The 25,879-nt window shown below is 43.1% G+C and overlaps 2 protein-coding genes across 6 annotated transcripts in view; one reads left to right on the top strand and one right to left on the bottom strand.

Moving 5' to 3' along the window:
- The window catches only part of LOC133416000 (serine/threonine-protein kinase PAK 3), a 30,912-nt gene extending 24,371 nt beyond the window's left edge, over positions 1-6,541 (top strand). For all 4 annotated transcript variants that reach the window (XM_061702603.1, XM_061702602.1, XM_061702601.1 and 1 more), the window contains one exon: positions 2,622-6,541. In XM_061702603.1, the coding sequence (XP_061558587.1) occupies positions 2,622-2,711 (90 nt within the window). In that variant the 3' untranslated portion in view covers positions 2,712-6,541. The remainder of the gene's footprint in view (positions 1-2,621) is intronic.
- A 935-nt stretch (positions 6,542-7,476) lies between these two features.
- LOC133415902 (calpain-5-like) lies at positions 7,477-25,030 on the bottom strand. 2 transcript variants are annotated; one of them, XM_061702441.1, is made up of 13 exons: positions 24,818-25,030; positions 22,662-22,850; positions 19,553-19,684; positions 19,106-19,314; positions 18,693-18,885; positions 18,421-18,611; positions 17,227-17,304; positions 16,948-17,143; positions 16,716-16,838; positions 13,674-13,876; positions 13,390-13,511; positions 13,149-13,285; positions 7,477-8,636 (listed from the first exon to the last, which is right to left on the bottom strand). In XM_061702441.1, the coding sequence occupies exons 2-13, from the start codon at positions 22,824-22,826 to the stop codon at positions 8,454-8,456; spliced, it is 1,932 nt and encodes a 643-aa protein (XP_061558425.1). In that variant the 5' UTR covers positions 22,827-22,850; positions 24,818-25,030; the 3' UTR covers positions 7,477-8,453. The 2 variants fall into 2 exon arrangements, with proteins under 2 accessions (XP_061558425.1, XP_061558426.1); XM_061702442.1 differs by lacking the exon at positions 24,818-25,030 and adding an exon at positions 23,614-23,879.
- Positions 25,031-25,879: the final 849 nt, after the last annotated feature.

Raw genomic sequence — 25,879 nt, 5'->3', positions numbered from 1 at the left:
CTAGACGGGAGCCATGGTACACCAGCTAATCGCAGGGCACATATAAACAATGTGTAGAAAAAATATATAAAGTATACATATCATGCTTCTTGGGGCCCCCTAGTGGCTAAGGGGCCCGAAGCACCCCTTTAACTGCTCCTTTATCCCTCTGGTCGCTCGACTTCTCAAAACAAGTTGTCTTGAAATGTAAGTTCATCAAACATAGATTTGATGTTAAAGTGCTTGAGTTGGACTTTGAAAAATGTGCATACAGTCAAATCTACATTTGGTTCTGTAATGATAGCTTTTTTGGGTTCATGCTTGACACACTGCTCTCCTCTTCATATTACAAATATCTATGAGGGGCCGTTAGGGACATTATTCAGGATGAGCTCTCACACTTACTATTCAAATGCTTTCACACACACACAAACTACTGAAAGGCTCTCATAAGGACTACTCAAACACTCTCATTAACACTACTCAAATGCTCTCATTTACATTACTCAAATGGTCTCATTTACACTCGTCAAATGCTCTCATTTACACTCGTCAAATGCTCTCATTTACACTAGTCAAATGCTCTCATTTACACTACTCACATGCTCTCATCATAGATAGAAAGATAGAATGTATCTATCTATAATCTAATAGATCAAGATAGATAGAATGTATCTATCTATAGTTATGTCTATAACTATTTGTCAAAATTTACCTATCTCTATCTATCTATCTATCTATCTATCTATCTATCTATCTATCTATCTATCTATCTATCTATCTATCTATCTATCTATCTATCTATCTATCTAGCTAGCTATCTTAAAATAAATCTCCCACAAGTATGTATGCGAGCATTTGAGATGGAAATGTGAAAGGATTTGAGGATATTTTATGAATGGATTTGAGGATGGTATGTGAATAGATTTGACATGTTCATGTGAGTGTGTTTTACGTGTGCAAACATTTGAGGCGTCTATGTGAGCGTCTATTTATGAGTTGAAAAGTAAGTGGTTTAAAAAAAAATATGGCATTGACCAACAGCCATAAAGTACAATAGTACTTAGTATTACTAACTTAAGCAGTAGCGTTACATAGCATTATACATACATATATATTTTTAATGTATATATGTCGTATACTTGTTGATTATTGTGTTACAATAACGCTTTTCCTCATTGATTTAAAATGACTGCTTTGAATGTGTCAGTGCTGTAGGATTTGACGTAATGGTCGGCCAATCAAAAGCCGTGTCGTGTATGACGTAGGGCTAGAGTCTGGCTCGTCTATCAAGAGCGAGACGCCATCATTATTCGGTCGTTGATACTGACAAATAAATGTGCCTTTCGGGCTAAAGCGCACTGGACGTGTGTTTACTCCTGGACTCAAGGCAGAGTTTCAACACCGCTGCGTTACAATCTAAAAGGTATATGGTTCGTTGCAGGCAGGATGGCCGGATAGTCGCGTTTAAGCTCCCCTGCGCCGGTGTACCTAATGAGGTGTCCAAAGGGAATGAAGGAATTTAATTGTCGTAGTGTAACTCGTGTCATAGATATGCACTCCAGACTACACACAGTCAGAGTCAAATATTTCATGACTTTTTTAAATATAGGTACCTCTCAATAAATTAGAATATAGTTGAAAAGTTTTTCTTCAGTACTCTGAAATACAAATTGCAGCCTATTTTCTACATTAAACATCACTATTTCTTGAATTAATTCACTATTTCGTTTGACGTTATATTTTAGTTTCTCAATATGGGGATTTTTATTTTTATTTGCCATGTGCTGTAATCATCAAAATAATCCATCCATTTTCTGAGCCGCTTTTCCTCACTAGGGTCCTCCCAGCTGTCATCGGGCAGGAGGCGGGGTACACCCTGAACTGGTTGCCACCCAATTGTAGGGCACATACAAACAAACAACCATTCGCACTCACAGTCACACTTCGGGGCAATTTAGAGTCTCCAATTAATGCATGTTTTTGGGATGTGGGAGGAAACTGGAGTGCCCGGAGAAAACCCACACAGGCACGGGGAGAACATGCAAACTCCACACAGGCGGGGCCGGGGATTGAACCCGGGTCCTCAGAACTGTGAGGCTGACGCTCTAACCGGTCGTACACTGTTCCGCCATCAAAATAATGCATAATTTAAATAAGAAATACTTCTTACTTACTCCGAGTTGTGCAGTGTGCAGTTCATCTCTAGAATTTCACTTTTTGAAGTGAACTACCTAATAAAAGATTTACACTATTCACGTGTGAGCATGACTGACATGAACTTGTGAATGCCAGTGATCTGTGCGAGAATGTGATAGACATGCTCGTGTGAACGCATTTGAGTAGTGTTGATGAGAGCAAGACGCGTGCGTATGAGAGCATTTGAGTAGTGTAAATGAGAGCATTTGAGTAGTGTAAATGAGAGCATTTGACTAGTGTAAATGAGAGCATTTGAGTAGTTAATGAGAGCAAGACTTGTAGGTGTGAGAGTGTTTGAGTAGTTCTTATGAGAGCCTTTCAGTCGTTTGTGTGTGTGTGAAAGCATTTGAATAGTAAGTGTGAGAGCTCATCCTGAATAATGTCCCTAACGGCCCCTTATAAATATCTCACAAGTACATTTATGTCCTTTTTCCTTTGTACAGCATTCGTTCCTCAAGCTGGCCAAGCCTCTGTCCAGCCTGACGCCTCTGATTGTAGCTGCCAAGGAAGCCATAAAGAACAGCAGTCGCTAGGGGGCGCCCTCTGTCTTGTCAGCACAAAGTGCGCAGGGGGGCTGTGTGGAGCTCTGTGACTCCCCTTCTCAAACGCCTCCACCTCTCCAACAACACCCCCCAGGCCACCCACAGTACGTCAGACGAACGGTGGCCTTGCAGCCTCTCGGCACCGTGCTGCTAAAAATACCTTTTTGTTTACGTCTTCAGCACTCTGTACATGTAGAGCAGTCTGTCACTAGTGTGTGTGTGTGTGTGTGCGCGCGCGTGTGCGTGCACATCTGTCTAGTTTCATGTGGGGGGAACAATTGCTTCCAAACCAAAAATGAGGGGGGGAAAGACCCTCAAAGAAGAGCTTTTGGTAGAGTGTACTGTTCCTCTGGTGTTATCAGTGTGGAGAACCCATCCATGCCTGCAGTGGCCTCTCAAGAGAGTCACTCCAGGACCCAAACTGTGCTCGTATGGCTGTGGAGAGGCTGATGGTGGCTGTGTGTGCGTGTGTGTTACAAGGGGAAAGCCATGGTTGGCCAAAGTTGGATTTGAGCATTCGTCATTGAGCCTGCTTCATTTTCGCATAGCATTGCCTTTATTTAATCATAGTCAACTCTTTGCCATTTTCAGTGTAATATATTTGACCCAAATCGGACTCCATTTCAAATCAAAAGAGAAAATATTTAATATTGAATACTGCATAAGGATATGGTTAGCCTTGATCCTGTGTGCTTTTACTCTCATATTAACATTCATATTTAGTTGATATGCATGTGCATTGCCAATTTTATACCTCATTTAATATTTCATTGATTATTTTAAAACGCATGTACAAATGCTCAGTAGCATCTTTTGTTGCAATTTATACACTATAAGTCTTTGCTAATCATAGCAGCACCACCACCACTGGGTTTTTATGTGCCTCTGTGGTTTACATGTTTATTATTACTTTCGCAACCTGAAGACAAATTTAAACAGCTGGTTATTACCTTGGTGATCAACACTAAACTCTTATAATGTAAATGACTCCTCTATTGGTTGAGGAATCTCACTCTGAAGGCATTTTACATTGCGAGTCGATAAAAGATTGAACATGCCTGCATACATTTTACAGTTAACTTTAGCAGTTGTATTCTTCATCTTATTGGCTAACAAAAAAAGGGTCACCCTAAATTAATTATTCTAAATGATCAATTGTGTAATTATAATTGCACCTCACTGTGATCAGTGAAAGACTGAAATGCCACATTTGCTTACATTCAACTCTGCACAAATTCTACACAGTATCCAGACTTGTTTATTTTGGTGTATCCCCACGCGCTCTTGTCTTCCTATCTTTTGTGTGGCATAATCCTGGGTCTCTCAATTATTGTGAGGTCCACACAAGGAAATACTAGGATGAGCCCCTTTCATCCTTTTATATGATGTGTTTATGTACCTACGTACGTGTGCGTGTGAGCACGTCTCCGAGGGCTACCTCAGTCTGCAAGAGTCCATTCCTCCACCGTGAAATCAAGGTGTAGGGGATCACCCACATTTTTGTACCTCCATTGTACAGCAAAGGTCCACAAGATGGAGTGATGTGACACACGAGTCGTGCATGTAAAACAACCAACTAACTATACACTGTATCTCATCATTCAAATAGGTTAAGATTGTTAAGTTATGTACAGTGACTATCAAACGTCTACACATTGTTAGGTTATGTACAGTGGCTATCAAATGTCTACACACCCCTGTTTCAATACCGGGTTTTGGTGATATAAGAATGAGAACAAGAAAAGTTATTTCAAAACTTCCATTAATGTGACCTATAATTCTTATTTGTTTCCCTCACATTTTTCACACCCAAGTTAACAGATTGGAGTCTGCTACTTGGTGGTAACAGATCTATTCTACAACATACAGCCTCTCATTAATATAGATGGCTAGATAGTGTAGAAAGACACTGTATAGTGTCGAAAGATACTGTAGATAGATTTTAGATAGTCTTACCCTCTTTGTATAAGTTATACAACTCAATTGACAAAATATATTTTTTTTTTTCAAGAGGGGAAATGGGTGGTTGAATGTGTGAACATCCTCTAATAACTGGGGATGCGACTTTGTTAACTAATCACATTCAAACGCATGTTTAATGGGAGACAGACACCTGCCACCATTTAAAGTGCCTCTGATTAACCCCAAATAAAGTTAAGATGTTCGAGTAGGCCTTTCCTGACATTTTTTTCTTGCTATTAGTAGCCCAAAGGTTTTGTGCTAACACTGACTGGTATTTGAAAGTGTTCATAATTCCCTCCAAGATTAAGGCCCAAGGTCCGCTGAAGAAGAAAAACAAAATTGGTTTCAAAATTTTGCAAAAACACTTGAAATCTCCCAAATGCATGTGAGAAAATGCGTTATGGTCTGTTTAAACCCTGTTTGAGCTTTTTTACCATAATTTCAAAGTGGCACAAACACAACAATGCTCTTCACCAAAAGAACACCATACATACAATGAAGCATGTTGGTGGCGACATCGTGTTTTGGGGCAGGGGGTTCTTTCCCAGTTGGAACTGGGATCTTAGTCAAGGTAGAGGGAATTATAAATGGTTAGAAATACTGCTCAGTTGGAATGGGTTAATTTTGAACACAGTCACATCCCTAGTTGTAAGAGTGTGTGCACCACATTATCTCAGTTGTTTATTTTTACTTCCCGGCTTGTAAATATACTTTTTATAAATTCAGGTGTACTTGTTAAAGGTCACATTAATGGTGGAGAAGGTTTTGAACTGATTTATGTTCTCATTTTCTATACCTCGAAAACCTAGCATTTGAACAGGGGGTGTAGACTTTTTACATGCACTGTACAGTATGTATGTAAATATGACAGAGGAAACCACCCCCTCTTAACCCCCTTTCAAATTTATGTAACTTAAAATAAGACATTTCAGGTTGCTTTATGGTACGCAACAGTCAATGTTTAGCGTTGTGCAAATGGAACAAAAGAAGAACACGCGCACCCTCTGCACTCCGGGGTTCCCATTTTGGGCCAATCAGACCGGACACACCTTCATGTGGCCAGTGCACTGATGAGTGCATTAGTCAGTGTGTATGTGTGCGGTGAGTGTGGCTGGCCTGTGTGGACGCTTCACGCGAAAGGCCCAAGTCTAGCCCATGTACAGGCGCGGACTGTGAGCACAAAGGGTGGCGACGCCTGTGACGTGCCGCCTTCCCTTTTCTGTGGTTGACCTGTACATTTCTATCTTCTGAATGTGTCATTCTGTACACGTGGTGTGAAAATTCCTCTATTAATGTGTATCAAGAGAATGGAACAAAGACAAAAAATGTTACTTTTTAAATTATTATCATTATTACTACTCTTATTATTATTATAATTGTCAAGCTTTGTAAAACTGCTGATTCATCTGGCGTACCTCAGCAGGCTGCTCCCCGCTTTGAGAAAGGACAAAAAGCGAGACGGGGAAATGAGGTTTTGGATAAACTATTTTTAATTGTGGTGGAAGCAATAGACTTTTTGAACTTCGAATTGTGCATGGCTGTGTCTTGAGTGTAAAAAAAATAAAATAACGCAGTTTGGGAACTGGACCGAAATAAAAAGAAACTTGAGTTGCTGTAATGCATCATGGTTATGTTGAGTTGCATTCAAGGTGCACTGATTTTCTTGACTGCAGGTACTGTTGCAAAGGTACGGAAGCCTATTGCATTCACTTGGATTAAAAAAAAACTCATGTTTTTCTGAGTAATTTTTTTGAGGTCTTTGTTTTTTTAAATATTTGTTTCTGTTTTTCTGACTTAATTTGCTTTCCACCTGTTTTTCGGACTATTTTTTTCTGTTTTTCAGACTAATTTTTTTCTGAGTTATCGGGACACATCGAACTCACGCGAGAACCTGCGAACTGCAAGTGACTCTTTGCGGACTCACTAATGCCGGTTTACTGCTGGGCCCGGATTGTGGTACATACGCCGGCGAAGCCGATTCCGGCGCCTCAGTTGCACACCATGTGGGTCCAGTATTTTCATCAGTCTCCTGATCGTCTCTTGAGTCACCACGTAGGCAGCCTGAATGCATTTTAAATGCATTTTCTTGTATCCATAGAGCATACCATATCTGCCCAACTGATTCTGGACAAACATTGCTGTATCTAGCCTGATCTGAATGGGCTTTTCTCCTGAACAAACGCAAAGTCAGCAGGTGCCTGCGTAATATCGACAAACTAATAATAATACCATCTATGTTTTTCAAAGACAGGAGTATCTCCCAGTGTATTAAACCCATATCAAAATAAAACTTGATCAAACTAAATAAGCCGGTCATGTTGCTTACTACGGACTCTGCAAAGAGTCACTTGCAGTTCGCAGGTTCTTGCGTGAGTTCGATGTGTCCCGATAACTCAGAAAAAAATTTGTCAGAAAAACAGGTGGAAAAAAATGTGTCCGAAAAATAGAAAGAAAATAGTCAGAAAAACAGGTGGAAGAAAAATTGTCAGAAAACAGAAAAAAAAAAAATCAAAAAACAAAGCCCTCAAAAAAATTACTCAGAGGAACAGGAGTTTTTTTTAATCCAAGTGAATGCAATACGCTTCCGTACAAAGGGGTGGAAGATTTGGGGTAAAGTTTCAAGTCAATTTCCATGGGAAGATAAAGGAGGAGTTTGCAGATTTAAAACCGCGAGCAAGATTTGAATGTAGCTGCAGTTCTTTAACCACGCCTCATTGGTCATGCCTTCTGTCTCTAACAGTTTGTTCTTCCTTGGGTGTGGTGCGTTATTTATAATATTAAAAAGTAAACCACCTTTAACCCCAGGAGTTTAATGGAAAGCTAGCATGTTCACGCAAAATATAAACATTTTGTTTTGTCATAGCTCTTCTTGCACACATGCACATTTTGGCTTGTAACACAAAGCAAAAACTGACCAAAAGGTTACTCTAAAAACTTGCAAGTTAGGGGACTCCACACTACCTGCATGAAATCTGGTTGTTTTATTCAAGAGTATTCTAAAATATATCTTCCCCAACTATATTTCCCTATTGAGAGCCAACTTCAAATTTGGAAATTGCTGGTTTATTCGATCAATTCATCATGGAAAGTTTCCAACTTTGAAAACGTGTGGAATTTTGCAACCCTAACTGCAGGGCATGCATATTTAAACTGGGAAAAGTGAGGAATGGAAGCTGCATTATGGAACTAGGTGATGTATTAATTCTGTTTTTTATATTTTGTTTGCAGGATATACACTCAGCGGACAGTTCATTAGGTACGCCTTCACAACACCATTGAGATCCAATACAAGAGCTTTATGAACAAAGATAATACTCAGTTGTGATAGGCACTGTCACATATTAAGCCTGTATTTATGCATCATATTTGGAGCTGTTTCTAATATTTTCCCCCTTATAAGGTATTAGAAACACCTCTCAGTATGATGCAGTGCAGTACAATGTTCAAAACTTGTCAAATGAATAATAATAATTAAAAAAAAACATTTAAACAAGTAGTTAAGTGTATATGACAATGACTAATAAAATGAACAAATCATTATGAGCCTTACAGAGGATCTTAAGTGTAAACGGTCATTATAGAATGTATAAGTTATTCATAAAAAGATTTTTTAAAAATGGTTAAAAAAATTGACAATCACACTGTCCTGCATGGTCTTGCTTTACAAATATGCAAATCATATTCATAATCATATCACGCGAAGACCTTACTGGCAAGTCGTCATCATAGTTTCACAGTTCCGCTTGAACTCCTGCAGTCGGGGTTCGAGCCTCAAATGGCGGTGAGTTGAGTGGACGTGATTATTCTCAAATTAACGCTGCCGGGCATCTCGTCGGCCATGTTGCGGCCTTGCTTCCTCAGCTGAAGCCTCTGAGGATCGATGGTGTCTTTCACAGAACCGGAAAGCACCACTTGGCCCATGAACTGGTCCTGCATCGCATTACTGTTCCAGATCTGATGTCGAGCAGGCAGTTTTGAGAGACAAAAGAAATTGTACTTAGATTATAGTTCCACTTAATTTCATTCGGTAAACCTGAGCAAGTCAATTGAAGTTCAATGATAGCTATTTTGTAAAGTGCTTATCCTCATTAGGGCCTGAGGTGATCAAGAACATATCCCAGCAGACTTCGGACTGGTCACCAGCCAATTGCAGGTTAGGCTGTCATTTTAGACTTTATATCCCAAAACTGAGCTGCTACTTTAAGTTTGATCATATAGAAAATAAGCAGGTGCACTACGCTGAACATGCCAATGTGTTGAAAATAATGAACTACTCGAAAGTGAGTTTTATTCGACGGTACGCTAGTAGGCTATGTATACAGTGGTGCCTTGAGATTTTGGAGTTGAATTTATCCCATGAACAGGCTTGTAACTCAAAACACTCATCTCAAATGATCTTTAATCCATCCATCTTCCGTCCCGCTTATCTTCACTAGGGTCGTTGGCGTGCTGATCCTACCCCAGCTGACTGGGCGGGAGGTTGCCAGGCAATCGCAGGGCACATACAGACATATAACCATTTGCTGTCACATTCACACCTACGGGGAATTTAAAGTCTTCAATTAACCTACCATTCATCTTTTTGGGATTTGGGAGGAAACCGGAGTACCGGGGAAAACCCATGCAGGCACGGGGAGAACATGCAAACGCCACATAGGCGAGGCCTCAGAACTGCGAGGCAGATGTGCTAACCAGTCGTCCACCGTGCTGCCAAATTATCTTTCCACATTGAATTGAATGGAAACGCCATTTATTTGTTACAGCCCCCCCCCTCCCAAAGAAAACAACACAGATAATATTTGTAATGTGTTTTTTTTTTTTAAGGAGAAAAAACTACCACTACAGTGGACCCTGTGGATTCACCAATGCACATTTTATTTTTCAAAAAACAATTTCAATTATCCATCCATCCATCCATTTTCTGAGCCGCTTCTCCTCACTAGGGTCGCGGGCGTGCTGGAGCCTATCCCAGGTGTCATCGGGCAGGAGGCGGGGTACACCCTGAACTGGTTGCCAGCCAATCGCAGGGCACATACAAACAAATAACCATTCACACTCACATTCACACCTACGGGCAATTTAGAGTCTTCAATTGACGTGCATGTTTTTGGGATGTGGGAGGAAACCGGAGTGCCCGGAGGAAACCCACGCAGGCACGGGGAGAACATGCAAACTCCACACAGGCGGGGCCGGGGATCGAACCCCGCTCCTCAGGACTGTGAGGCTGACGCTCTAACCAGTCGGCCACCGTGCCGCCCAATTTCAATTAAAAAAAAATATTTTTATTTTTAGGTTTTTAAATATTTATATTTTTATTTTCTTTTGGTGGGGGGGAGGGACCAGTCACTTATTGTCAGTTTTAATAAAAAAGAACGTTTCTTTTCATCCATCCATCCATTTTCTACTGCTTATCCGAGGTCGGGTCACGGGGGCATTAGCTCTAGCAGGGACGCCCAGACGTCCCTCTCCCCAGCCACTTCATCCAGCTCTTCCGGGGGGATCCCGAGGTTTTCCCAGGCCAGCCGAAGGATGTAGGCTCTCCAGCGTGTCCTGGGTCGTCCCCGGCGTCTCCTCCCCGGGGAGGTTGTCCCGGAGGCATCTGAATCAGATGCCCCAGCCACCTCATCTGGCTCCTCTGGATGTGTAGGAGCAGCGGCTCTACTCTGAGATCCTCCCAGATGACCGAGCTTCTCACCCTATCTCTAAGGGAGAGCCCGAACACCCTGCGGAGGAAACTAATTTCGGCCACTTGTATCCAGGATCCTGTTCTTTCGGTCACGACCCACAGCTCGTGACCATAGGTGAGGGTAGTAACGTAGATTTACAATCCTGTAAATCGAGAGCTTCACCTTTCGGCTTAGCTCCTTTACCACACAACGACCGACAAAGTCCGCATCACTGCAAACGCTGCACCGATCCGCCTGTCGATCTCCCGTTCCATTCTTGCCTCAACAAGACCCCAAGATACTTGAACTCCTCCACTTGGGGCAGGATCTCATTCCCGACCTGGAGAGGGCACGCCACCCTTTTACGACTGAGAACCATGGTCTCAGATTTGGAGGTGCTGATTTTCATCCCAGCCGCTTCACACTGCAAACTGCTCCTCTGAGAGTTGGAGGTCACGGCTTGATGAAGCCAACAGAACCACATCATCTGCAAAAAGCAGAGATGCAATACTGAGGCCACCAAACCGGACCCCCTCTACGCCTCGGTTGCGCCTAGAAAATATGTCCATAAACGTTATAAACAGAATCGGTGCCAAAGGCAGCCTTTGCGGAGTCCAACCCTCACCGGAAACGAGTCCGACTGCCGGATATGCGGACCAAACTCTGACTCCGGTCGTACAGGGACTGAACAGCCCATATCAGGGGGTTTGGTACCCCATACTCCCGAAGCACCCCCCACAGGACCCCCCGAGGGACACGGTGGAACTTCTTCTCCAAGTCCACAAAACACATGTAGACTGGTTGGGCGGACTCCCATGCACCCTCGAGGACCCTGCCAAGGGTGTAGAGCTGGTCCACTGCTCCACGGCCAGGACGAAAACCACACTGCTCCTCCTGAATCTGAGATTTGACTTCCCGATGGACCCTCCTCTCCAGCACCCTTGAATAGACCTTACCAGGGAGGCTGAGGAGTGTGATCCCCCTGTAGTTGGAACACACCCTCCGGTTCCCCTTCTTAAAAAGGGGGACCATCACCCCAGTCTGCCAATCCAGAGGCACTGTGCCCGATGTCCGCGCAATGTTGAAGAGGCGTGTTAACCAGGACAGCCCTACAACATCCAGAGCCTTGAGGAACTCCCGGATAATCTCATCCACCCCCGGGGCCTTGCCACCGAGAAGCTTTTTAACCACCTCGGTGACCTCAACCCCAGAGATAGAAGAGCCCGCCTCAGAGAATCCAGACTCTGCTCCCTCATGGGAAGGCGTGTCAGTGGAATTGAGGAGGTATTCTCCCCACCGGCTCACAACATCCCGAGTCAAGGACAGCATCCATCCCCACTATACACAGTATTGATGGTGCACTGCTTCCTCCTCCTGAGACGCCGGATGGTGGACCAGAATTTCCTCGAAGCCGTCCGGAAGTCTTTCTCCATGGCCTCACCGAACTCCTCCCATGCCCGAGTTTTTGCTTCAGCGACCACCAAAGCTGCATTCCGCTTGGCCAGCCGGTACCCATCAGCTGCCTCAGGAGTCTCACAGATAGGACTCCTTCTTCAGCTTGACGGCATCCCTCACCGTTGGTGTCCACCAACGGGTTCGGGGATTTCCGCCACGACAGGCACCGACCACCTTAGGGCCATGGCTCCGGTCGGCCGCCTCAGCAATGGAGGCGCGGAACATGGTCCACTCGTACTCGATGTCCCCCGCCTCCCCCGGAACATGAGCAAAGTTCTGTCGGAGGTGGGAGTTGAAACTCCTTCTGACAGGGGATTCCGCCAGATGTTCCCAGCAGACCCTCACAATACGTTTGGGCCTACCACGTCGGACCGGCATCTTCCCCCACCATCGGAGCCAACTGCCCACCAGGTGGTGATCAGTTGACAGCTCCGTCCCTCTCGTCATGCGGCCGCAAGTCCAATGACACAACAACAAACTCAATCATCGAACTGCGACCTTGGGTGTCCTGGTGCCATGTGAACGTGTGGACAACCTTATGCTTGAACATGGTATTCGTTATGGACAAGCCGTGATGAGCACAGAAGTCCAATAACAGAACACCGCTCGGGTTCTGATCGGGTGGGGGCCATTCCTCCCAATCATGCCCTTCCAGGTCTCACTGTCATTGCCCACGTGAGCATTAAAGTCTCCCAGCAGAATGATGGAGTCACCAGCGGCAGCGCTCTCCAGCACCCCCTCCCCTGGCTCCAGAGGGGGGCCCCGGTGACCCGCGCCTGGGCAAGGGAAACCTGAGTCCATTTTTTGTCGTCATCACAAGGGGTCTTTGAGCCATGCTTTGACTGGTCCCTCACCTAGGACCTGTTTGCCATGGGTGACCCTGCCAGGGGCATAAAGCCCCAGACAACTTAGCTCATAGGATAACACAAACCCTTCCACCACGATAAGGTGACCCCTCCTTGAGCCGTCACTTTATCGTGGTGGAGGGGTTTGTTGATCTTATGTATTTTTTTACTCAAGATAATTAAACTGGCAGTCATTTCCAATTATATCAATCCAGTTTGCAACAATTGGTAAATAACTAACTGCCTTTGGAACACCCGTTTTCATCCCCCCGCCCCATGTCTTGGAATCTACCCGTCTCCAAAATTAAAACTTTTTAAGAAAAAAAAATACTAGTGGCATTCTGTTTATATTTTTGTAACCAAAGACATTTCCATGCCTAATAAAGGGCTGCATAATAAACCAAAAGCAGACATACCTATTTTTAATTCAAAATTAGTAGGCTCTACAAACAGTGAACAGCAATAGTTGACAGACTTGAGAATGTGCACAAATGTCTTACCTGTACAGTTAAAGGCTTCCTGGGCTTCTTCCTGTAGAAAATACCACTAGTTCTAAACTCTGGTGTCAAAGTGTCCTTCTGTATTGTAGATTTTACTGAGTTTCCCTCACAGTTTATGATCACATATGGGTCTGCGCCTGCGTGGAATCATGGGGATGATGAACTACTTCAGCAAAACACCGTGCGGTGCAAAGCTTTCAGAATATTCCATGGAAATATGGGTTAAAACCATGCGACTGACCCCCTGTACTGTCCTGGTTCTGCAGTCCCTCAGCAGCAAGCACGTAGATGTGGGTCACCACTTGTGGGTATCCCAGAAAGGAACTCCAGCATCTCACCCTCGGCTTATCCTCGCTCAGCTCCCTGGAAGCACAGAAAATTGATACAACCTTCTAGATTACCTGATAGCCCTAATGGAGAAACAAACAAACTGGGATGAAAGTCAGACCTCCACCAAGGTTGGATTGCTAACGACGGCAATGAAAGTCAACATAAACACAATCTGTCGGGTGACATTGACAGTACCTGCAGCCTGAGTCCACGTCTGTGAAGAGTCGGAGCATGTAGTCGCCCAGAATGTGAGGCGTGAAGGTGGTTGGGAGGATGACGTAGCGGCCCTGCTGCAGCATGTACCTCATGAAGACCGTGCGGGCGTTGATGTAGGTCGACGTCGCCACGCAATTCTGGGTCAGGATGTCATGCAGCCTGTATTTTCTGTTCAGTTCCACCTGAGATGGATAGATATGAGAAAATGTACTTGCCTTTGAATTTGAACAGTTTCAATGAGTGAAATGTGCCATTTCTTGCCCCCCTGGTCTCAGCATAAAGAATTTAAACCATACAAAAATCCATCCATCCATCCATCCATTTTATGAGCCGCTTCTCCTCACTAGGGCGTGCTGGAGCCTATCCCAGCTATCATCGGGCAGGTGGCGGGGTACATCCTGAACTGGTTGCCAGCCAATCGCAGGGCACATACAAACAAAACAACCATGAGCACTCACATTCACACCTACGGGCAATTTAGAGTCTTCAATCAACCTACCACGCATGTTTTTGGGATGTGGGAGGAAACCGGAGTCCCCGGAGAAAACCCAAACATTGTATGGTATATATCACTGGAGTAACTGCCCATCCATCCAGTGTGGAATTTAACAACCAATTACATTTTTGAAAATGTTTCACTAAAATGTCTGTGAGCGAGCTGTTCCCAATTCAGCCATATTGTGACATCACCATTCACAAAACTTTGCAGTGAGCACAGGATTCATTTTCAGAATGTTGATGCTAATTACATTCACTTGCGGCTGCATTTATATGAGTTTGAGTTCTTTAATATAAAAGCTGGCATTGGTGTTCCATGCTTTGCAACATCAAATTCATTTGCGAAGAAAATGTATTTTTTGTCTACTGCATGCTCATTGATTTGTGGGAGTATTTTGTCGTATAGCCCACTCAAGTCGCTAGTGCCCGGAGAAAACCCACCCAGGCACGGGGAGAACATGCAAACTCCACAGAGGCGGGGCCGGGATTTGAACCCCGGTCCCCAGAACTGTGAGGCAGATGTGCTAACCAGTCGTCTACCGTGCCGGCAATAATAATAATAATAATAATAATAATAATAATAATAATAATAATAATAATAATAATAATAATAATAATAATAATAATATCAAAATCTCCCAATATAACAATAATTAAATCATTATTGTAAGAAATTATTAACCTGATCAGTATCGCCGCATATATAAATATCATTATCAGTAATAACCTATAATTAAAGGTCATTTGAGCAAATTTGTTATTTCAGAAGTGTGCATCAAACTAGTGGCCCTTAGCATTAACCAGTACCAAAAAACCATCTCGATTTCTAAAAGGTTTGTGACCTTTGCTGTAGTAGATAGATATATGGTAGTAGATTGACTGTGAAATGTTTTTTAACACATTTTCTTTGGGTTTACTCATTTATGCCGTCATACCTCATCAGATCATTTTGAAATTTGATGCGCTTATGTAGGATTCTACCACATTGTGTTTGTATCTGGATGAAATTGAAGTTGCTTTTACAGTTATGATTTTTTAAATTATTAGATTATGATCTTAAATAGTAACTGTCATTGTCTCATTGATCTTACATGAAACATTTGAAGCCTTGTATGTAAGTAGACAAGTAAATTACAGAAAGCATGCCTTCATCCATGATTAGGTCAAAACCAGCTACAGCATATTGTTGACATGCATTCAGATTCTCACTGAAACACTTTTCATAATTTTCCCACTGTGTACACTGGGGGAGGAGGATATTATCAAGATGAGATAACAAGGGTCAAATGGATGTCTCCAGTTGGCCATGTGCAGACAGCTGCTCCTTAAAATGAATGTTGATTGTGGTACTGACCTCAAATGCTGTCCAGAACCTTCACAATTGTCAGCAATTGGCACAATAATAGCGTATGATGTGTGTTTGATCATAGCCAGATGTCAAGTCAATTACATTACAGGAAAAGGTTTGGCACAAATGTTTGTGTGGAAAGCTTAAGATGAAAAAAACAAACAAACAAAAAAACTATTTCGAGCCCATACAGACACCTTTTGTGAGAATGCATGTTCGAAATATTAAAGACTGCATAATAAAATGAGTTGGTTTTCTCACTGTCTGGAGTATCCTGTGAGGTTTGTTCAGCTTGAAACAATCACCTCGAATGATTGCATTCTTTGGTATGATGTAGTGTCCTGCTGAAAAGGCCTGATATGATCTGATAAACTTAATAGGTGTCATTAAAACCATTTGTTCAGTCTTCGGCCAGAGCCAAAATGGGAATAAATGACCCTTCTTTCTCCCCGAAACAAATTGTCTTTTGGCCTCTGTCCACACATCTCAGACCGTCTACCCAAGACGCATTTTAATGAGACCTTCCATGAAAAGAATAAATGTCTCTAATTTTTTTACTTTTTATATGGAAAAATATTGAATCCTATTCTTAAGTGTCCATTATTTGCTTGCTTGTCTTGCGTTACTCAATGAGTCCTCATCGCAAGCCAGCCATGTTATTCCAAAATGAATTTAGTGAGCTGATTATTTAAATTTCAATTCATTATGATTTTATCATTGTAACCCGTCAGTGTACATTCAGCTTTATATATCCTTGTTGCACACAACAGAGACAAACAGACACAAACATGAAGGCATGAAGGAGAGATGTCAGAGTGATGGGGAATTTGAATAGTGACTGCACTCCTGAGCTGAGTTTGGGCAGACTCCACAGTAGTCTGGATGCAGACTCACATGAGACCTTAACCATGGAACCATACATGAAATTTGCTACATAAGAAAATATCAGTTAAATGCACTTTAATTTTACCAAGCAGATGCTAATGTAAATACACCATTTATACACGACAGACATTTATAATTCCAATACCTATAAATCCACTAGTTGACAGTTCTGAAAAAATTTTCTGTTCCATATTCAATATGTGTGAGTAGTTTCACTGTATTTTAGTTTATTATTATTATTATTATGCTTTGTATGACTTCTGTTGTTATTTCCCATGGTGTCATTTTACCTTGAAGATGCCAAAGCCGATTGTTAGATTTTCCCCTTGACCAAATTTCCTGTGGATTTTCATATCTCTTTGTTGTAAGGAGATGAGGACTTCGTCGGCTTCCTTTGTGACATCAAACATGTACTAGGAAAAAACGTTGAGAAAATAAGTTGGAACACACACACTTGAAATATTAGAAACTTCCATCACTCAGGATGAGGTCCAAATATTGCATAATGTTCCTCCACTGTACCTGTGGGTTCTGCAGGAAGGTGGACTTGTGGTTAGCACAGCCACCGCAGCGGTTTAAAAGAGGCTCCGCTTGCTTGGTCCAGCTCCCAAAGTGGACGACCTCATGCCAGGTCTTGTGGATGCTGATCAGCGACGTATTGATGAGACGGCACACGTCGGCATCTGTAAAGTGCTTGCACCAGTCTGTGAAAGACATCCTGTGGGAGGTCAAATGAAATATGGTTCAAGGACGTTGTGACTAATGGAGGATTGTTTACACTGTGTTAAAAAGATTGCACACCAGAACTCTCCGTTGTCCTCCACTGTGATGCCGAGGTTGCCCCTTTCTGTGTCACCAACCTTTGACCATTCCTCAGAGCTGACAGGATGATGATAAGACAAATTATTACACATTGAGTAAATAAAGTGAACACACCCCTGTTAAAATGGCAGCTTTTGCAGATGGAAAATATTTCATTTTTTTCTTTTTATGTATGTTAATTAAAAACCTTCATCCATCCATTGTCAATGGCCGCTTCTCCTAATCGGCATTGCGGCCTATCCTAGCTGACTTTGGGCAAGAGGTGGAGTGGAGTACACCCTGGACGAGTCGCCAGCTAATTGCAAACTCGACAGAGGAAGGCCGGAGCTGATATTGAAGCCCTTAAAACTGTGAGCCAGACACGATAACCACTGGTCTTAATTACAACCTGTACAATACAGTTGAAAAATAAGACAAAATGATGCACAGCGGAAATGAAATAAAACAAGGACAAGGATGAAGCAGTGGATGTCAATCAATGAGCTTTATTGAAAAGCCAACAACAAACCGAACTCAATAACACAAATACATCCTGTTGGATGAGTGCATATAATGTCCTAAAACAGAATTAATTCATTCACACTTTTTGCTACCTACTGACTTGGCAACATTTACCCACTCTTCCTTCCAAATATCCTCAGTAAAGCTATAATATTATTCCACTCATGATTATAGTCATGGCTTGTTCATAGCATGTACTGTATATACAGTATCTGTAGAAAGAGACATTCTTCTTGATATAACGTACAGTATATTTATACAATATATCACAGGTGTTAAACTCAAGGCTCAGGGGCCAGATCCGGCCAACCACATCGCTTTATTTGGTCTACTAATGCAAATAAAGTGTCTACTTCATATTTCTTGCTAAACAGGATTTTTTTTTTTTTCATTTTGGCAGAAACTCTGTGTCATAATTACAATTTACTTCACAATTGCAAGCATTTTTTCCCACCAGACTCCTTCTTAACATAAATTGTCTGTACTTTGGTGTTAATACTGATTCTGATTCGAGGTTGACTTGTTGTTTGTCTACGTGCGCCCTGCAATTAACTGGCAACCAGGCCACGGTGTAGCCAACCTCTTGCCCAATGATCCTAATGAGGACAAGCCCTATAGAAAATGGATGGATTAATTTGGATGTACGCTCGGGGTGATTGTCACGCTTCTCACCTGTCACTCCAGGCTCCATTCCACTCAGTCTTGCCCCAGGGATTCCTCATGCGGATCATGGGGATGGTTTCGTTCTTGAAGTAGGCCACCAGCCCGTGACCGAGACGCACCCTGTTCACCGCGGTCACCGAGTAGGCGTGACCTTTCACCAGCCCGTTGGCCAGCTTGAGCTCAAGTTCGTGAGGTTGTGCCTAATAAAAAGAAAACATCTAATATATAAAGACCGTTTCTTTTCAAAGTAGACGACTCAAACACGAGGACACACCACACACCTTAATGGAGCAACTTATGATTCCGCCACGGTCGTAAACTTTGAGGAGATCTGCAAAGAGATGGTCTAGATTCTCCTGGTCCTTATAGTAAGCCTCTGCTTCCAGGTTGATGGCCTCGGCCACAGCTCCACTGAAGTCCACCACAGCGTCTCCAGTGTTGCCCCCCTCCAGAGACTCATAGCAGCCAGAGAGCCTGCACACATGGTGCAAGTCATGTTTAGGCTTTTATTTGTTTATTCACTGTCAGTGGAATTTTATCAATGAAACAACTGCCACACAGAAAAGCCGCATTTCGACTGCAGGAACATTTACACTGGCTGTAGAAATTTGTGCACATGTTGCTTGATGCTGAGTTGCTGCAGTCCACAATTGTTTTGAATTATAACATAATGCATGATAAGTGGTTGAATCACTTTGCGTATGCTTTCTCAAGCAGAGCGCTCCAGTATTCATTGTTGTCTTTGGAGTGACAGTAGATGAGCTCTCCGTTGATTGTAGGAAGCCGGTCATCCACCACCACATCCACCCACTCTCCAAACACCCAAAACTGAAAGTGAAAGATTCCGGCATAGTTCTCCGGGTGTTTAGAGTCCCACTCCTGCTCCTTCCAGTCTGGAATTACCTGGATACACGTAAAAAAAAACTTTATTGCACCAATATCTTGGCATTTAGAAACCTTTATTTTGAAAGTTAGGACTAAGAGACAACTTTCAGTCAAAAAAAGAAGCAGTGCAAAAAAAATGGCCAAAGAAACTTGAGATTCACTTGAATGAGTCAAATGCTTGAGCAGTGAATTCCTGCAGTCAGCTAATATGATCCTTCCCGCATATATCTCAGCTCAGACAATCCATTAAGCTCACCTTCTTCCAGAGGTTTGGCTTCAGTGCCAGACACGAGCAGGCGGCCACAAACCAGCAGTTCCCCACTGAGCCCTGGTTCAAGTCATGGGCGCTGACACCCTCCACAAACAGGTGAGGATCATTGCTGATCTCCTGCAGCACAATAGTGATATTATCAATAAATGACACAAAGATGTTTGATAACAAGCAGTCGTTAAATAGTCATTTATATACCAAGGGAACTTAATTGGTAACTCGACTTGAGTCAAACTCCAGAAACATGTGTCTTAAGTGTGAGTGTGAATGTTTTTTTGTCTACGTGCCCTCCAATTGGCTGGCAACCAGTTCACGGTGTCACCCAAAGTCAGCAAGGATAGACTCCAGCTCACCCACAACTCTAGTGGGTGAACTGGCGGGGCGTGTGGGGTGGTGGGTGGGGTGGGGTGTTGTCTGAGGGGGGGTGGCATTGGGTCCCTGCGGCCCCCACCAGATGGCCAGTTGTTGGGGCGCCTCGGTGGGGCCGGCAGACTGCCCTGGGTCCCTCGGTGTGGGACGTGTCCCGTCTGCCGGGGTGCTCTCAGGTGGACCCTTAGGCCTGATGCCGCCCCTCGATAGATTGGGTGGGGTCCTCACCCGCCGCGGTGCGGCCACAGGAATTACAGGACGCTTCTGTCAGTCTTTGTGCATGTGAAACGGTATCAATTCACTTGCATGTATCCACAGACACACACCCCTAGGACTCTTTCACTGGATGTGGGGTCACGTACTTACTGTGACAAATAACTAATGAATATGCAAATTGCGTGTGTATCCCCTCCCTTATACTCTCGTCCTGTAGACTTTATAATTTACAAAATTAATGCCACCGCATTTGCCTAGTCGGGTTCACAACCCTGCATGCTTCTTCTCCTGTCCTTGTCCTGTTCTATCTTGTCCTGCCCTTCCCTCACAGGATGTAGCAGTACAGCCCCATGCAACACTCATATTTAATGTTTCATTGTTGTAGATAATGTAATGATTTACTTCTCTCATCCTGTTTACAATTAGTGCTTTGTCTTTTGTCTTTGTTTCTCTCTCCCTTCTAGAAACTTTGTTCTGTTTGACTGATCAAGTCTGATTCTCAATAAACCTCAATTATAATACCACAGCGGAAGCTTAAAAAGTCCATGGTGACACATTAAATTGTTCCGGCATGAAAAGGATACAGATTTTCCATTGTGCTTGACCTAACAGACAAACAGGACAAAAAACAATTATCTAGTGAGGATAAGCTGTACAGAATATGGATGGATGGATAAATAAATACATAGATAATTAATTACCTGTATCATAAAACACCAAAAGGAAATTAGACATCCATCCATCCATCCATCCATCCATTTTCTGAGCCGCTTATCCTCACTAGGGTCGCAGGCGTGCTGGAGCCTATCCCAGCTGTCATTGGGCAGGAGGCGGGGTACACCCTGAACTGGTTGCCAGCCAATCGCAGGGCACATACAAACAGACAACCATTCGCACTCACATGCACACCTACGGGCAATTTAGAGTCTCCAATTTATGCATGTTTTTGGGATGTGGGAGGAAACCGGAGTGCCCGGAGAAAACCCACGCAGGCACGGGGAGAACATGCAAACTCCACACAGTCGGGGCCGGGGATTGTACCCGGGTCCTCAGAACTGTGAGGCTGACGGTCTAACCAGTCGCCATCGTGCCGCGAAATTAGACATCATTACTGTAAATGTAAATTGATGTCCATCCATCCATTCATCCATTTTCTACCGCTTATCCGAGGTCGGGTCGCGGGGGCAGTAGCTTTAGCAGGGACGCCCAGAGTTCCCTCTCCCTAGCCACTTCATCCAGCTCTTCCGGGGGAATCCCGAGGCGTTCCCAGGCCAGTCGAAAGAAGTAGTCTCTCCAGCGTGTCCTGGGTCGTCCCCGGGGTCTCCTCCCGGTGGGATGTGCCCGGAACACCTCACCAGGGAGGCGTCCGGGAGGCATCCGAATCAGATGCCGCAGCCACCTCATCTGGCGTCACTGCAGACGCTGCACCGATCCGCCTGTCGATCTCCCTTTCCATTCTTCCCTCACTCGTGAACAAGACTCCAAGATAGTAAACTTGGGGCAGGATCTCATCCCTGACCTGGAGAGGGCACGCCACCCTTTTCCGACTGAGGACCATGGTCTCAGATTTGGAGGTGCTGATTCTCATCCCAGCCGCTTCACACTCGGCTGCGAACTGCTCCAGTGAGAGTTGGAGGTCACGGCTTGATGAAGCCAACAGAACCACATCATCTGCAAAAAGCAGAGATGCAATACTGAGGCCACCAAACCGGACCCCATCCACGCCTCGGCGGAGCCTTGAAATTCTGTCCATAAAAGTTATGAACAGAATCGGTGACAAAGAGCAACCTTGGCAGAGCCCAACCCTCACCGGGAACGAGTCCGACTTACTGCCGGATATGCGGGCCAAACTCTGACTCCGGTCGTACAGGGACCAAACAGCCCTTATCAAGGGGTTCGGTACCCCATACTCCCGAAGCACCCCCCACAGGACTACCCAAGGGACATGGTCGAACGCCTTCTCCATGTCCACAAAACACATGTAGACTGGTTGGGCGAACTCCCATGCACCCTCGAGGACCCTGTCAAGGGTATAGAGCTCGTCCACTGTTCCACGGCCAGGACGAAAGCCACACTGCTCCTCCTGAATCTGAGATTCGACTTCCCGACGGACGGACCATCCTCTCCAGCACCCCTGAATAGACCTTACCATTTTATAAAAATATAAAAAAACTTTAATATAAAGTAGTAAATAGCAAATAATAAATAATAATATTTATTTAATGCACATCAGCATTAGTGTGAATAGTCTTCTTTCTGTATTCACACAATTACAGCAATCTTTTCAAAAGAGATTAGCTTTGGTGCCTCTGGCTGCTGCACATAAATTTTCTCCCCCTTTCAGTTAAAAATGTTCTTTTCTTACTCTTAATTCACTCTGTTGTGTGGAGCACATTTTGCCTGTGACTCAGAAGTGATAAGCGATAACAGCAGATCACTTCAGGTCCGAAACCGTACCCAGCACGATTAGATACATTTGATAAGATTTAGAGAAAGCTGTGCCACTCACCCCTGGACGTTTCCATTGCACCCTACCAGGTGGTGGTTTCTGAAAATACAGTGATGCATCTACGGACGGGAACTCTGGATCATCAAACAGTTTCTTACTCTTGATACAGTCCTTCTTTAGCTCAGCGTAGTGCTGGTTCTTGTAGGGGGTCGCAGAGGAGAACATGGTCCACAAGTGGAAGACTCACAGCTGTACAAGGGCATGACACACAGTTTAAGCTGATACATCTTGAGTTTTGGAAAATCCTAACAATAAATATCTGCACTTCTCAATCCCCAGGAGAACATTGTGAATGGGAGTCTAGCTCAGGCACTATTAAATTAGATATTGAAGGCTTTTAAAAACTCAAACCATACCTCAAATGAACATGCGACAACATTCACATCTTTTTCTGTTTTACCCTTTAGTTATGAAGGTGGACACAATGAAAGAAAGCAACAGTAATAACATACTTTCGCCACATTGACCCAAATTGTAGTTAGAGCATCTCAAAATGTCACATGACTAAAGGAACAATGAACTATGTAGCTGTACACCGATATTTTAACTTTTCAACCCGCACACTGACCCCTGCATTCTGATTGTATGGGCCAAATAAATTACACTGAAGGCATCAAATACTCCCAAGTCAACATGAAAAATAGACTTAAAATGAAGTCTAAATTATTTTACATGAATAAAACATTGGATAATACAATTCATATCAGGAACTATCACAAATGTTGCCTTTACAAAGATAATAATGCTGTTTGTGTCGTATTCATTTAGCAACATAGTATGTTTAAGGAACATATGAGACGACAATACACAGACGTGTCCGTCTTATCTTCCCTATATTGCATCTGTAGTAGAAAAGTGAATGAAATACAACAACGTAATGTCTACACTGGATTTTGATGACCAATTTCATGTAAACAATTGTAGAGAGGAGAAACAAATAAGTTCGTCATACCTCACACACAGTGATGAATGCCTTCCTGCTCCACAATGAGGAAGCCTCTGAGTGTTTTTACCTGCCTGCCTTTGACCTCCCACACACCGTCGGTGCATTACTGCATTGTTGGAGCCGCACCCTGTCTGCTTAAGTTTCCACCGCTCTCCTCTTATGCGTAAACATCCGCTAGTATTGTTTTACTCTAGTGAATTTATGGGAAATGACTTACACAGCTGAATTAAAGATTTAAGGCTTGACTAAGGAGACAGTCCAGGGACAGAATATACTGTATGCAGCACTGACTCTCTGTGTGCGTGTGTGTCCGGGGAGGGGGGGGGGAGGGGGGGGGGGGGGGGTTATCTATCTTAGAGTTCCAGGCTAATGTGATCATGCAGTGTATTTTGGTAAGGTGTTTATAGGGAACCATACATATTTAGCATATCTTATCATAGTTGTATGCGTCTTCTTTACTATTAGATTTCAGTTTTGAAGTATTTCATGTGTAAAGGTGAAACACATTATGGCACATCCCATTCATTATGTACACCTGCACAATCCAATTATTAGGGCCCAATCGACATTTTTGTTAGGCCAGTGCTGATTTTGTTATATATGATTCCTGCAGAATAAAATTCTGATAACAGATTAATCGGTTAAATATATAATGAGTAAAATTGCTTTTTTTTTTTCTTCACATAATGCTTACAACAATAACGATATGAATTACAGGCAGAAAATCTAACTGTTTGACAATACTTTGATACTTTGAAATTCAAATAAAATCGGTAAATTTTTACTGATTTTATGCGGAAGGGATGCCAAAATCGGGCTTAAACCGGCCAATTAAATTGCCCAGCTGATTAATCGCTTGGGCCCTAATTATTATGCCCAGTTTTGACTGTGAGTGTCAGAGAGGTATTAATTTAGCAATGTATTTATTAATTTATTATTGTAATTTGTAGCAATACAATACATCATACTGAGAGGCGTTTCTAATAGTTTGGCGACCTCAGTTAGCTAGATGAGGACAAAATATTACAAACACTTTTTTTTATCTTAGCCAACTACCATAGAATTATCAGGTGTTTAAAGTGGCAAATCAAATCTCACACATGGATTGTCATTAGGCATGCAGGTATACCTAAAGAAGTGACCAATGACTGTACTATTGCAAGCATTAGAAAAATAAGAAAGAAATAAGGTAACTAAAGGTAACACTCACCTGCAGAGAGCTGTCTTGTCCTTGCTGTACTGGGGTCAGTCACATTAAAAATTAAGGATCAAGACTGCGTCCCACGTTTGGGTTTCAAAGTCTGTTTCCATAAAACACATCAGGGGGACGGGCACAAATGCAAATTGTGAACTGTGCAAACTCCCTGAAGCGAATGCAGTAATTAGGCCACAAGCAGGAGTAGAAAACTGGTCTGACCAGCAGCTCAGTGCAGCAGGAGAAGTGCAGGGAGACTGAAACTGAACACTTAAGAGCTCCTCGTCGGTGAAACAAGCCAAAACCTGTTGTGTTGGAATTGCATCGCACTCGTAAACCATCAGAGCACTGTGTGTGGAATCGGCTAAAGCTTTTATATAGTGTTTTGTTTTGAATCACCCAGAAAGAGGCCAAAGGTCACTTGTATTTAAAAGCCTGACAATTAACAGGACTAGCGGGCCATTCAGTGCGGACACAGTAGGTGAAGTGTAGTAGAAAAGACAAACTGGAAAGCAGTCTGTTGTCTGGATTTAAGTCGGGAGGGAGGACAAGAAGCTCTTTGACTCTTTGAGACATAAGAAAAAAAAACCTCTTTTCAGATTATCTTCTACCCAAAATGAAAAAGAGGCAAGTGAAGAAGAATGTTCCAAGACAGCCAAGAGAAATACGACAAATCTGTGCCGGAGATGAATGGACTGGCTCAAGAAGAAGCATCTAAATTAAAAGTAAATCTCAGGCATCAGGATTGAGTCGAGAAGGAGATTGAGGTGATATTTAAAATGCAGCACAAGTTCATGGGAAAACATATTTACCTCCTCCTTCCTTATTTCTTGACCGATTCATTCAGGACATGTTGGGAACTATTCATCACATTCTTCAAAATCCCAAATTTTCACAATTCCCAAATTCCAAGATATTTTATATATTTACCACCTCGTTCCGCATTCCTTGACTGTCTCAAAACATTCTGTCTCACATATCAACAACTCTGCTAATTCCACAGTGTTTCAGTTCAGCTGCAGGTTTTCAGCATTCACAAGATATTTCTGCAGAAATCGTAATCTCTATTTATTATTC

This window comes from Phycodurus eques, chromosome 17 (genome assembly GCF_024500275.1).
Source record: "Phycodurus eques isolate BA_2022a chromosome 17, UOR_Pequ_1.1, whole genome shotgun sequence".
Classification (NCBI taxonomy): domain Eukaryota; kingdom Metazoa; phylum Chordata; class Actinopteri; order Syngnathiformes; family Syngnathidae; genus Phycodurus; species Phycodurus eques.
Note: the sequence above shows the minus strand (reverse complement) of the source record. Positions and strands in the feature narration are given on the sequence as shown.